Below are 13368 nucleotides of genomic sequence, written 5' to 3' on the forward strand. Positions count from 1 at the left end.
CCCAGGCGCCCCAAGCAAAGAACATTTATGTAAGGATTCTCATGCCTACGCCTCCAGGTCTTATAGTTGTTGTATCTCAACAGCAGTCACAGGGATAAAGAACCAGAGGCCTAAGTGACAGCTTCAGGCTACGTGCAAAGTAGCAGCCCTGGGTAGAGCCAAAGCCCTTGCCAAATCTGGGGTAGAGTGACTTTCCAGACACCAGTACATGTAAAAAAAAATAGTTTGTGAGAAGCATCAAAATATTGAGATGAGATGTTTATAGACTCCTTAGCACATTAATGCTATTGACTTTGGCTGATATATACTGGGAATCTGTATAATGTACACTGTCCTCATTCAGACAAAAAGAAAGCCACTCATATTTGTTCTAAAAACCCACTAAGTACAATTCCACAGTGTACTTTTACTGCACGTTAAGTACTTTCCCAGTGTTGGCCAGAGGAAACTAGTGACGTGTGTTTTCTTTTAAGTAGAAATTCCTGAAGTAAGAATGTAAAAAAGATTCAAGTTTTCCCCAATGGCATTTAGCTGGGGGATTAAGAAGGATGCTTCAGTGAAAGGGTGGTCAGGTTCGGAGGGTGGGTGTGTTTAAGAAGATTTACAACTCTAAAAGCAAAAGACAGCTAAAAACAATGTGTATTTTACCTGAGGACTTTTTTTTTGAGAGACGGAGCACAAGTTGGGGAAGGGAAGAGAGAGAGAGGGAGACACAGAATCCGAAGCAGGCTCCAGGCTCTGAGCTGTCAGCCCAGAGTCCGATGCGGGGCTTGAACTCACAAACTGTGAGATCATGACCTGAGTGGAAGTTGGATGCCCAACCGACCTAGCCACCCAGGCGCCCCCGAGGACTTTTTTTTTTTTTAAGTAGGCTTTATGCCCACCACGGGGCTTGAACTCAGGACCTTGAGATCAAGAGTCGAGCTGAGATCAAGAGCCGGACTCTCAACCAACTGAACCACCCAGGCACCCCACTTGAGGATATTTTAAAAACCTACATTTAGGGGCACCTGGGTGGCTCAGTTGGTTAAGCATCTAACTTTGGCTCAGGGCATGATCTCCCGGGTCGTGAGTTTGAGCCCCACATCAGGCTCTGTGCTGACAGCTCGGAGCCTGAAGCCTGCTTTGGATTTTCTCTCCCTCTCTCTCCCTCTCTCTCTCTCTCTCTCTCTCTGCCCCTTCCCTGCTCACACACTCTTTCTCTCTCAAAAATAAATACACATTAAAAAAAAAATTTTTTTTCAATAAATAAAATCCTGCATTTATATGCAGGAGAAAAAGTTATACTAAAAACTATGGGTGATGCTATAACTATAGGGGAAAAAGCCTCCATAAATATCTTTAAATGATACAGGATCGAATACAGGATTCGAATGGCTACATGTGAAAGCTTGCGGGTTCGACCCAGGACACTGGGTGATGCTATAACTATAGGGGAAAAAGCCTCCATAAATATCTTTAAATGATACAGGATCGAATACAGGATTCGAATGGCTACATGTGAAAGCTTGCGGGTTCAACCCAGGACACTTTTACCTGTCTCTTCTGCTGTCTATCACCCAGGAGCTGCTTGAGGTACCAGTCACCGTTCTGCTGCTGCAGCCCTCGAAGGCCCAGCGCGGGGGACTGCAGAGCCTTGAACAAGGCCAGTGCAGTGCCCTGCTCCAAGGCCAGATCGACATTTGCTAGTGCAGAAGAAGCTGAGGAAGAAAAAAGACCAAAGCTTAAGAAAACACTTTGTAAACGTCGGTCTAGAGTATTTTTCCCTCCCCCAAACCAATCTCAATTTCAGATGAGGGAAATATAGTTCAGATGGCCTTTATTCTGGAATATCACAGAAGCACAGGATCTTGGCATTGGAAGAGAACCTTAAAGGCATCAAGTCCAGGGGCCCCAGCCGGGCTGTTCATCAGAGTTAACAGATTCCTGGACCACGCCTTAGGCCTACTTAAAAGCTTCCAGATGTAGACACCCTGGCACCACTATGGGTAGCACTAAAAGAGGCATCAGTACAAACCAATTCGTGTCTAAATTCCCTCTAAATGCCAAATTGTTGCCTAAACTACCACACAGGAGAAAGTTTTTCCCATGGCAACTTACTACATCTTTGGGCAATTTTGTTTTAAAAAACAAAACAAAACAAAAACTATTAAAGTTTTCACCCTAGTGTTGACACTTGAATACATCCAGTCCCTCTTTCCCCATGACAGTCTACCCCAGGAGAAACAGCCTTAGTTCCTCTTTATAGCATCAGTCCGAATCCCTTCATTATCCCCCATCTCCTAAACACGCTCCACCCAGGAGTCAGAGCCCAGATTGCAAAGGTGGTCTGACCATGTGGAATGGAAGGGGCTGTCTACACCCTCTCGATATTCTCTACTTCCAGTCATAGAACCTGAGGTCACATAAGGTCTTTTACATCTGGCAGTGAAAACCTAGATGGTCCTTTACCTGAAAATAATAAAGACACCTTCCCCATAGTGTTATTGTTCAGATTAAATAAAATCAATGTACACAAAAGCACTCTGCATATTGTAAAATAAATAAGGTATTAGGTTGGAAGTCAGAATACAGTACTTTCTGATTTCAGAAATAATAACCACTGGAAAATGATAATTACTGTACGATTTTCAGTTTCCTTATTTTTAAAAAAGAATTCTCCCTCCATGCAGTTGAACTGATTTTATCACCGAAGTAGCAAAACAAATCAATAATAACATACTAAAAATCAAAATATTTGGGACATAGCAGCACTTATAAATTTTTAATGTTTTCATTATAAAAAATTAATATAAGGTGTCAAAAAGAAAAAGATTTTAAATTTCAATGGATTTGTGGTCTCACTGTAGACTCCTAAGAGACTATCCACTTCTTCCCAATGAATACACCTGCAATTCAGTAATTCATTACCACACCAAGGTGATGGCTCTTTCAGTCATGGCTACAGGTCTATGTGACCATTAGCCAATTAACCATCCATTCCTTCAACCCTTACTGAGCACCTGCTCTATGCTGCAAATACGGTTTTGAACAAAACAAGTTATCTCTAACTTTGTGGAACTTTTACAGGAATGGGGACAGAAAATAAACAAAATCAGGTAACTACCAGGCTTTCTCTAGGTCTGCAAAGTAGAATCTCAGATTACCTATCTACAAATGCATCTAGTCACTTATGCTTTTACTGGAAGCATAAACTTACTACATAAATACGTAAATATTTAAATAAACATTTACTAACATTTATACTATAAAGATGATAAAGTTTAGAACATTATTTAAATATTTTCTTCCACTAAGCTTTAATCACTTTTCCTTATTCAAAAACTTTTTCTCATTTTTAAGTATTTGGCCTGCAGCTTTCTCCTGGGGCACTGACTTCACTGCTGGTTCTCACAGCCTTAGGGGAAGAATCTTATCTATAAATTATGTTAAGATAATTCTGGACCTAAAGTTCCTGTATCTTCCTAGCATACAACTTTCTCTTGCTTCAGACTGGTTCTATGATTAGAAAAGATTGTGCCTCTATGAGGAATCCTGCCTTATTTATCCAGAGAAGTTTTCCATACAAACCTCCAACGAGAAGTCATCATTCCCTTCTTTATTTTATGATGCACCTCATACAAGCTTTGATATTTTGTTCTAAGCAAGTTGCCCTGAAATTACTCATTTGCACATTTATCATCCGTACCACATTGAAAGCTATTTGAAGGAATTTGTATTATTTTGCTCCTCTGACCACATGAGAATATGAATGGAACACTTTAAAAACATATACTATGGCTCTTCCCTCACAGGTTTATAACAGACTCTCATACACTTTGCCAAGTCAAGCTACCACAGTTATAAAATCCTAAACAATACAGGGGCGCCTGGGTGGCGCAGTCGGTTAAGCGTCCGACTTCAGCCAGGTCACGATCTCGCGGTCCGTGAGTTCGAGCCCCGCGTCGGGCTCTGGGCTGATGGCTCAGAGCCTGGAGCCTGTTTCCGATTCTGTGTCTCCCTCTCTCTTTGCCCCTCCCCCGTTCATGCTCTGTCTCTCTCTGTCTCAAAAATAAATAAACATTAAAAAAAAAAAAAAAATTAAAAAAAAAAATCCTAAACAATACAGAAAAAAAAAAACTTAGTGACACAAAGACTGTTATATGCACCGTGTGCAGCAGGAAACATGCTGCGCTTTCTTCTCACACAACTAAGTATAAAAGGACTCTCTAGTTTAATTTGCTGGCCTAAATATTCATATAGATACAGGACAACACATCACTCATACGTGCATGGAACTATTTACTCTGTTCAGAAAACCATTATCTCAAATGAACTAGAATGCAACAGAATACAAATACTCCTGGTCAGGATTTAAGAGTTTCTGATCATATGGAATTGCTAACAACTTCTTTTTTTTTTTTTTTAAATTTTTTTTTCCAACGTTTTTTATTTATTTTTGGGACAGAGAGAGACAGAACATGAACGGGGGAGGGGCAGAGAGAGAGGGAGACACAGAATCGGAAACAGGCTCCAGGCTCTGAGCCATCAGCCCAGAGCCCGACGCGGGGCTCGAACTCACGGACCGCGAGATCGTGACCTGGCTGAAGTCGGACGCTTAACCGACTGCGCCACCCAGGCGCCCCAGAATTGCTAAAAACTTCTAAAGGCTCTCTAGAAGCGCCTGGGTGGCTCAGTCAGTTAAGCAACCAACTCCTGATTATGGCTCAGGTCACAATCTCACAGTCCGTGAGTTCAAGCCCTGCATAGGGCTCTGCATTGACAGCACGGAGCCTGCTTGGGATTCTCTCTCTCTGTCTCTCTCTCTTCCCCTCCCCAGCTCGTGCTCTCTCTCTCAAATTATTAATAAATAAATAAATAAATAAATAAATAAATAAAGTCTCTCTAGTTATTCAGAGTATTGGTTCAAGAGAGAAATTAGGGCCTCCCAATGAACAAAGAGGACATGAATTACTATTACTATTATTATCTTTAGCAAAACAAGGTCAAGTCTGGTTGAAATCAAATGTAACCATTATGCTAGGAATTACAGGGATCTCAAAAGAAGCATAACTCATAAGTAATCTGTACTTTAAGGAATTTACGGAGATGTCAGAAACAAAGGCAAGCAATATAAGACAATATGTAATTGAGTATAAAATCGTGTGGTCTATAAATGCTGTGGGAGAGATGGAATGGGTGCAGGTGAGAATCGAGCTGGACCCTGAATGATGGGTATAATTTGAATCAGATTAAGAGATAAGGTATGAGGCCATTATAGTGAGGAGACTACCCCATTAGCAAAAGCTATAATAATGTTAATGTTTACTGAGGACTTACTAAATGCCATGTAATTTAACACGCATTATCTCATCATCTGCATAACGACTTATGCCACAGGTGCTATTAATGAGGCCAGGAGGGGCACCTGGGTGGCTCAGTCGGTTAAGTGTCCAACTTTGGCTCAGATCACGATCTCAGTTTTTGAGTTCGAGCCCCTCATCAGGCTCTGTGCTGACAGCTCAGAGCCTGGAGTCTGCTTCAGATTTTGTGTGTGTGTGTGTGTGTGTGTGTGTGCGCGCGTGTGTGCGTGCGCGCGTGCGCGCGCGCATGTCTCTCTCTCTCTCTCTCTTTCTCTCTCTCCTGGAGTCTGCTTCAGATTGTGTGTGTGTGTGTGTCTGTCCGTCTCTCTCTGCCCCTCCCCTGCTCGTGCTCTGTCTCTCAAAAATAAATAAACGTTAAAAAAATTTAAATAAGAGGCCAAGAGACCAAGTCCCAGGTCTGAGCCATTCCAGAACAGGACTCCTTCATGAGTCATGAAATGCACGGAGTGAATATGGGAGACAATTAGCAGATGAGTTTGTACAGAGTAGTATGCATAAAATACAAAATACAGAACTCCACTAGAGTAGGGGGTCTACATTTTGTCCAGCAAATAATAATGCAGGTTCTTTAGCAGAAGAGTGATAAAGTGAAAGTGACACTTTCAAGAAATTAGTTTCTCAAAAGAATGTAACGCATATATACAAAAACCATTTTTTAATCTCATTTTTGTTTAACAATGTTTTGAAAAGGATATTCATAAAAAATGCCAAAAGTGGTTATTTCTAGGGGATGAGGGGTTAATTTTCTGTGTATTTTTTGTTTACTTCTGGATAGCCTGTATTACTCTCTGAAAAAAAAATAAAAATATTACTTTAAAAATAGGAAAAGTCACTATTTCGATTTTTTAAAAAGTGTATTAACACAGGGTGAGAGAGTGAAATTAGCCAACAAGGCAAGTCCAGAAGCTACAGCAGACAGATGAGCAAACAGAATAGCGAGGGCCCACCTGAGGACAACAGTAGCTAAAACAGAAGACATACAAACACAAAAAAACAGTAATAAGCAATAGTTCCTAAACAAATCCACTGATAAATAAACTCAAACCATGTCATCGGTACAAGAACAGATCAACACTCCTATTGTTCTGTAACGTCTCTCCAGGTACCTGAGTCAGGGACATACTTACTATTGACTTTGTTGATATTGCCTTGAATTTCAGCTTGAGTGAGCAGCTCCTCATAAACATCCCTTTCTCTCTCAGAGTTTTCTGTCTGAAGATGAGTAAAAAAGTCACAGATCAGTTCAGGTCTCTAAGAAGACCCACAGCAACATACTTGCACTTCTTCCCCACCAAAAGACAACAAAGAGTAAGGGTGTGGCTTGCAATCCTTAATGAAGCACAACTTCATTAAGTTGTGGGACGCTACACAAATATCAACTAAAAACGTAAAAAGCAGATCTGCTTGTTAATGACAAGCCCGAAGGTTCTCCCAGAGTTGGAGAACACGAGCCTGAGCAGGAAGCACGGGTGAAGCCCGTCCTGCCCACTTGTGAGCCTGCATCCTTGCCTCAGACCCGAGCAGAACAGCACACCCTAAGACCAGATGTCAGAACTTCTCGTCAGTTTGTACAAAATTCAAGATTAAAAGTCAAAATGGAAACTGATACCAAAAGACTGCATACTGTGTGAATCTATTATCATTTATATGTAATTCTAAAAAAGGCAAATACAGTGATCTGTTCAGATTGGAGGCTGCTTGGGGTCAAGGGCAAGGGGTAAGGAGTAGTGGAGGCGGACTATGAAGAGGGACCTGGGGACTTTGGGGATGATGGTTTTGTAACTATACATTTGTCAAAACTCGTCAAACCATACATGTAAAATGAGCGAATCTTATTGTATGTAAATCATACTTTAAGAAAACTGATTTTAAAAATGGAGTTATAGTGAACAATGAAAGAATATCGATCAACTACAAAGAACAGACGTTCCATTTTTACCCTGTTTTTAGCATTTGTCATTTTCTCCTGTTTGGCCTGATAAAGCACATCCTGGTAAGTGGAAGCCAAGGGATCTTCAAGATTTACAAGCATGGCGTTGGGGTTTCTCAGAGCTGCAAATGTGTCAGCTGGAATTCTATGGTCAATAGCTTCATTAATAGCAATAACAGCAGCATGCACTAAAAAAAAAAAAAAAAAAAAAATTCAAAACCTAGAACACAGAAGTTATATACAGCAAGGGACGTACACGACACATACAAAACAACATTACAACCCCCTATTGCAGAGAAAGGCTTGTCATGATAGAGAAACAATGACTGGGGCTGAAGGAATGGCGCCCCGAATCCCGTAAGCCTCGTCTCTTCCTTCGGATGCACAAAGTCACAGCTCTGCCTGTGATCCATGTCTGGGAGGCTGAGTTTGGAATCCCACAGGGAAATATTCATAAAAGAGCCTTGCAAGGAGTGTACGTTATGGAAATGTTCACCCTTAATCATCATGTAAATACCATTAAAAAAAATAAGACACTCAAAGGGGCTGAAATGTAGAACTCAATTTCTAAATGCTTTCATTTTCATCAGAACCAAGCACTTATTCCCAAATAACAGCACAGAAGATGGCAGCAGTGTTAAAACTACATCTACTGGGATGCCTGAGTGGCCCAGTCGATTAAGCATCCGACATCGGCTCAGGTCATGATCTCATGGTTCATGGGTTTAAGACCCACAGACAGTGGGATTCTCTCTTCCTTTCTGGCTTGCTGCCCCTCCCCCACTCGTGCGCGCGCGCGCTCTCTCTCTCTCTCTCTCTCTCTCTCAAACTTAAAAAAAAAAAAAAAGCTACATCTACTGACTTGCTAGCAAAATTCCTAATTCCAAGACCATCACTATAGTATTCATTACTGAAAGTGGTAGCAACAATCCCATTTGAACCCACAAAATTTCTCTCTTACATGCAGCTTCATCCACTGAGAGTTCGTTAGCCAGGATGCCCCCAATCTTGCTGAAGGCGGGCATCTGGATCCCGTACTTCTCCAGTTCAATCTTCATGTTGTTGATTTCCTCTTCTGCAGGAAGGGATAAAGACCCAGGTGAGCAAGTTAAGCACCTTTCCATAACTCAGAGAAGGAAGCCGCAGCCCCAACTACAAAATGGGATAAAGTGGTAGCTACCTCGTAGGGTTGATACGATGACTTAATGAGATAATTATGGAAAGCACTTAACAGAGCATCCGGCACATAACGTACATTGAGTAGATACTAACCGTTATTATTATTATCAAGAACATCAAAAATAACTAGAACGTGAGAACAGCCCTACAGAAAATAGTTTCTCAAAACTGCTACTTGTGGCATTTCTACAACGAACTTATGAATGGAGCAGCTTTAAAAGGAGCTCAACAACAAGTGACCCACAGGCCAGCCAGCCTTCTCGGTCTTCACACACCAAGTCACTACTGCTATTAAACAATTTTCCTTCCAAGGCAGGAAGCCAAATGATAAAGGAAACAACATGTGAGGTTTGGCCCTTTGCCCTAGGTCTGGTGAACAACTTCCCTAGAAGGAAAAATATCATAGATAAAAGTTTTATTCAATTTAAAATTCCCAAGCCTACAAAATAATGACCAGTTCAAAAGATTTGAATCTATATTGCCCCTAACCAATATGACCAATGTTCTTTTTCTCCCCAGGCCCCCATCTCTTCAAGCAAGCATCTACTAGAGCAAATACACAAAGAATAAGGTAAATAAGGTAAATTTTTAAATTACTTAATTGTCACCTCTGCATTATCTCAGTCCCCATAGCATACCCCTTGCTTTGCCCACAGTAGGGACTTGCGAGAAGCAAAGGAAAAGACTAAGTGTTTTCACCATGCATGGATATTTCATGTTAGATGCTAATACGGTATTATGTATTTTCTGTGTTATGTATTAATACTATTCCCACTTTACATATAGGAAAATGGACACTCACTAATCATACTCACGTCAGAAACGAGAGAACAGAGTTTAAAATTCCAACTTTAGCATTCTTCTCAGCACACCAGGAGAAATAAGTTACTTATCCTTCTTTGATCTCTGTTGCCAGAGTGTTTTTAAAGCCCTATGTCTTTAAGATTGGTACTGTTGACTCTCCAGGCTATTTCTACATAAATCAAGCATTTCCTGCCAAGTTTGCAACTCCTTACCTGTGAAGTCAACCTTTCCATATAGGTCTTGAATCTGAGGAGCCAGGCCTAGTTTGAACAGGTACAAACTAGAAGACACGATATGCAGAAAAGAGTTAGGCCTCCCACTGCATCTAGCTGCTGCTCTTAGACTGAAGGGGAAAGGTAGCAAACATAAAGAACAGAAACATTCTGAACACAGACTCCTTGCGTGCTACCATAGTCCCCTTTGCAGTTACCATGCTTTACCTCAGAACCTTTTTTCAGTTTTACATAACACTGTCCTAGAAAGTCACATAATGCAATGCAAAAAGCACCAGACTGGGAGTCAGAACACAGGTTCAAGTCCCAGTCCTGGTACAAATCTAGTGTATAATTAGATGTTGACATACATGTGGATGTAATTAATCTAAGTGGAGAATCTTCACTTTTGTTTACCTTCCTGTGATCAATAAGCTTTAAGTAAAATAAAATATTTGAGAAAAGTCCCATGAAAATGATTCAAATAGAAAGTCTTAGTTAAACTGAATTCAGGGGCGCCTGGGTGGCTCAGTCGATTAACCGTCCGACTTCAGCTCAGGTCATGATCTCACGGTTCATGGGTTCGAGCCCCGTATTGGGCTCTGTGCTGACAGTCCAGAGCTTGGAGCCTGCTTCAGATTCTGTGTCTCCCTCTCTCTCTACCCCTCTCCTGCTCACACTGTCTCTCTCTCTCTCAAAAACAAACATCAAAAAAAATTTTTTTAATAAATTAAATTAACTGAATTTATATCACTGATGGAAAAGTTTCATTCAGGTAATTTATGAGTCTTACAGTAAATATTATATAGATTTACTGTTTAAATTTAAAAAATCTAGTAGACTTCAAATTTCATGAAGGCAGGAACAGTAAGTTGTTCACCAATGTCTACCCAGAACCTCTTAATAAATATTTATATTTCATAGATGGATAGCTGGATAAGTAAATGTCTATAAGCCTGAGTTAGCCTAAGTGGATTCTAAGGACCCAGCAGATCAGAATCAGTAAATCAGAAGGGTGCTTGACAGGGATGGACATGGGCAAGACACTGACAGCCTAGCAATAAGGGAATAAATATAACACCCTGAGAAACAAATCATAAACACAATAGAACAATCTCCAGTTTTTGCAAAAAATCTATAAAGCTCAGTATTATCTGAACACAAATATGGATCATACACATTGCATTCACAGAACTGACCAGAATTTAAATTATATATAATAAACTCACATGTATAATCTAAAAAAAAAAAAAAGTCAAGCATTCTGAAAACACATTCAAATTTATGCATTCAGAGTAGCTAATTATTTTCTAAGATAAATACAAGTATGAACCATACGTATATGATTAAGTCCTTTTTTCAGAGTAAAATGCTCAAAATAGAACTATACAAAGTTCCTCTCTCAGGAGATCTTAACTCTATTTAACAAATTTTCCAAAGCAAATTAGCCAATAACATTCTACACCTGTAATATGTCCCCATTATATGTATTGTTTCTCCCACATATGTCCCACCTGCATTCCAAATTAGTAAGAATACGTTTCTTGAGGAATTTCTTCCTCTTTTATTTCTACTTTGAAAGAGGAAAGAGGCTGCCATACTTTAAGAAATTGCAAACGTCTGGGGCGCCTGGGTGGCTCAGTCGGTTAAGAATCCGACCTCGGCTCAGGTCACTGTCTCGTAGTTCGTGAGTTTGAGCCCCACATCGGGCCCTGTGCTGACAGCTCAGAGCCTGGAGCCTGCTTCGGATTCTGTGTCTCCCTCTCTTTGCCCCTCCCCTGCTCACTCACGCGCGTGCTCTCTCTCTCAAAAATAAATTAAATTTAAAAAAAAGAAATTGCAGGAGTGTCATTTTAACAGCCTCAAGGAGCGAATTCGTTTTTAGGGTCTTCCAACAGTAAATTAAAGTTACGATGTCGCTAGCTGCTACAAATAAAGTAGAGGAGAAGCTAAGACATAGGCATCATCTTTCTTTTATCTCATTTCAATGATTAGGAATATTTTAAGGAGAAGGTAGAGCTATGAATATAATCACAAGGACCACTCAGGTCCTCTTGCACAGAACAGAGAATATTCAACCTAAAAGCTGAACCTTTAAAGTCCTACCAGTAAACACCCCTTTTCCAATCTTTGCTCCTATTCTCCCATGCCTACTTTTACAAATAACTGGTAGGCACCTACAATGTTTAGTTTGTACTGAGCTCAGGTTTATTTTTCTTTTCTTTTTTCCTATTTAAGCTCTACTGTACAGCAATAGGGGGAAGGAGGTTATGTTAGCCTACTGGGATTCCTATTATCTTTGCTGACTGCAGAGTAACCTGGAGGAAGTCACTAGGCTGATCGCAGAGATCTGAAATACAAACACAGCAGTTGACAGGAAACAGAATCTAGTGCAGCACGATCCCTGATCTCTGATTAGAATTTCTCTGATACTAGAAATGTTTTATAGTATATATAGTATCATGTAATGTTTGCTTATGTAAGTATATACAGTATTAGAAGACATCCCCAGCAAGCCTTGAGGCAGCACCCCTAAACAAAAACACTACTATTCTGAAGAGAAACATACACATAATCACAGTAAGTAGATACATATTCTAAATAACCTCAATTAATTCTGATCAGATTTCACCAACAAATCTGTTTGAACCAAACTTAAATGTAACTTTCAGCTTTTACATCTCTTTTGAATTTAGGATATAGGACTATGGGCCCATTTAACCTCCAAATCAGTTCTTAGAAAGATAAAACACCAGAGGAAATGGAAATGACGTATACAAACCTATGCAAAGTAATAATGAATTAGGGTCTTATCTGAGGGTGGAATGTAATCCAGAAAAGTAATTTAGCAGGACTAAATACAGGGACTATCTCCGGAATAACGCTAGTCAAGAAACAAGGAGATAATGCTTCTTTGTTGCTACTGATACAAAAGGGAGATGGTGCCTCACCCTCACAGTGAGGCAAGGAATCTGCCTCGATACTGTTGTCCTATATGGTAAAGAAGAGGCTCCCGGCAGGTGTTAAGTGCCTATATAGCAAGGGCTGACGGCACTTCAGGAAAAACACTCTAGGGAGGAAAGATATCGTAAATCACCAACCAGAACACATTGCTCTGTGTATACTTCCCAAGCATGGGCTGCAAACTGAAGAGAAATGAAAAACAAGAGCAGACTTCCTTCCTTCCCGATTCTGACTCCATCATGAGAAAGGCAGAGTTACTTCTTCATCTCTAGTTCAGAGAATTTGAGGGCTGAGGACCCAGGTTACGCTGCAGAAGGCCATGGCTGCAGAACTCGCAGAGAGTTCCGCCAGCTCAGCCTCTTGCCTGCCAAGTTCAGATACCCATTGTAGGTACAACCTTCACAAGGTTATCAACACAGACCTCACGTAACTCACAGCCAGTCACAATACTCAGAGTTAATCTGATTTTGGCTCAGACCCGTACATTTGAAATCACTGCAATCTGAACATTCCCCTAGATCCCACCCATTCCTAAACATTTTTAAAAAATTCTCATGTTGTTCTTGTTTGTCCAATATTATGCTATGTGGGGGGTGGGGAAGAAATGTAAAGCATGACCTCTGTCTCTAAGATGCTAATACCTAAGAGAGAGAAAGACAGTAAACACATGAAAGAAACAATACATAACTTAGAAACCAAGAAACACAGGAGTTTAGACAAAGGAATGAGCTGGAGTCACTGGAAGTCCAAAACATCACCAAGAAGGTGGGAATTCAATTAAAATGTGACTGGATACACTGAGATAAACATGAAGAGTCATCTGATAAAAAGAAAGAACCATTTCCTTTTTTCATTTTTGGGTATAAAATATCCCCTTGAGCCAGAACAGGGGGAAGGAAGATTTTTTATAATGTAG

General features: G+C 40.4%; 1 protein-coding gene across 1 annotated transcript in view; it reads right to left on the reverse strand.

Moving 5' to 3' along the window:
• IQGAP1 (IQ motif containing GTPase activating protein 1) overlaps positions 1–13368 on the reverse strand; it is a 103290-nt gene that overhangs the window by 50780 nt on the left and 39142 nt on the right. The window contains exons 6-10 of the mRNA XM_086711628.1: positions 9489–9556; positions 8255–8368; positions 7303–7481; positions 6491–6575; positions 1537–1700 (exon numbers count right to left, since the gene is read on the reverse strand). Of these exons, the coding sequence (XP_086567754.1) occupies positions 1537–1700; positions 6491–6575; positions 7303–7481; positions 8255–8368; positions 9489–9556 (610 nt within the window). The remainder of the gene's footprint in view (positions 1–1536; positions 1701–6490; positions 6576–7302; positions 7482–8254; positions 8369–9488; positions 9557–13368) is intronic.

Source organism: Puma concolor, chromosome B3, assembly GCF_028749965.1.
Source record: "Puma concolor isolate L17-30 chromosome B3, mPumCon1.1.hap2, whole genome shotgun sequence".
NCBI lineage: Eukaryota > Metazoa > Chordata > Mammalia > Carnivora > Felidae > Puma > Puma concolor.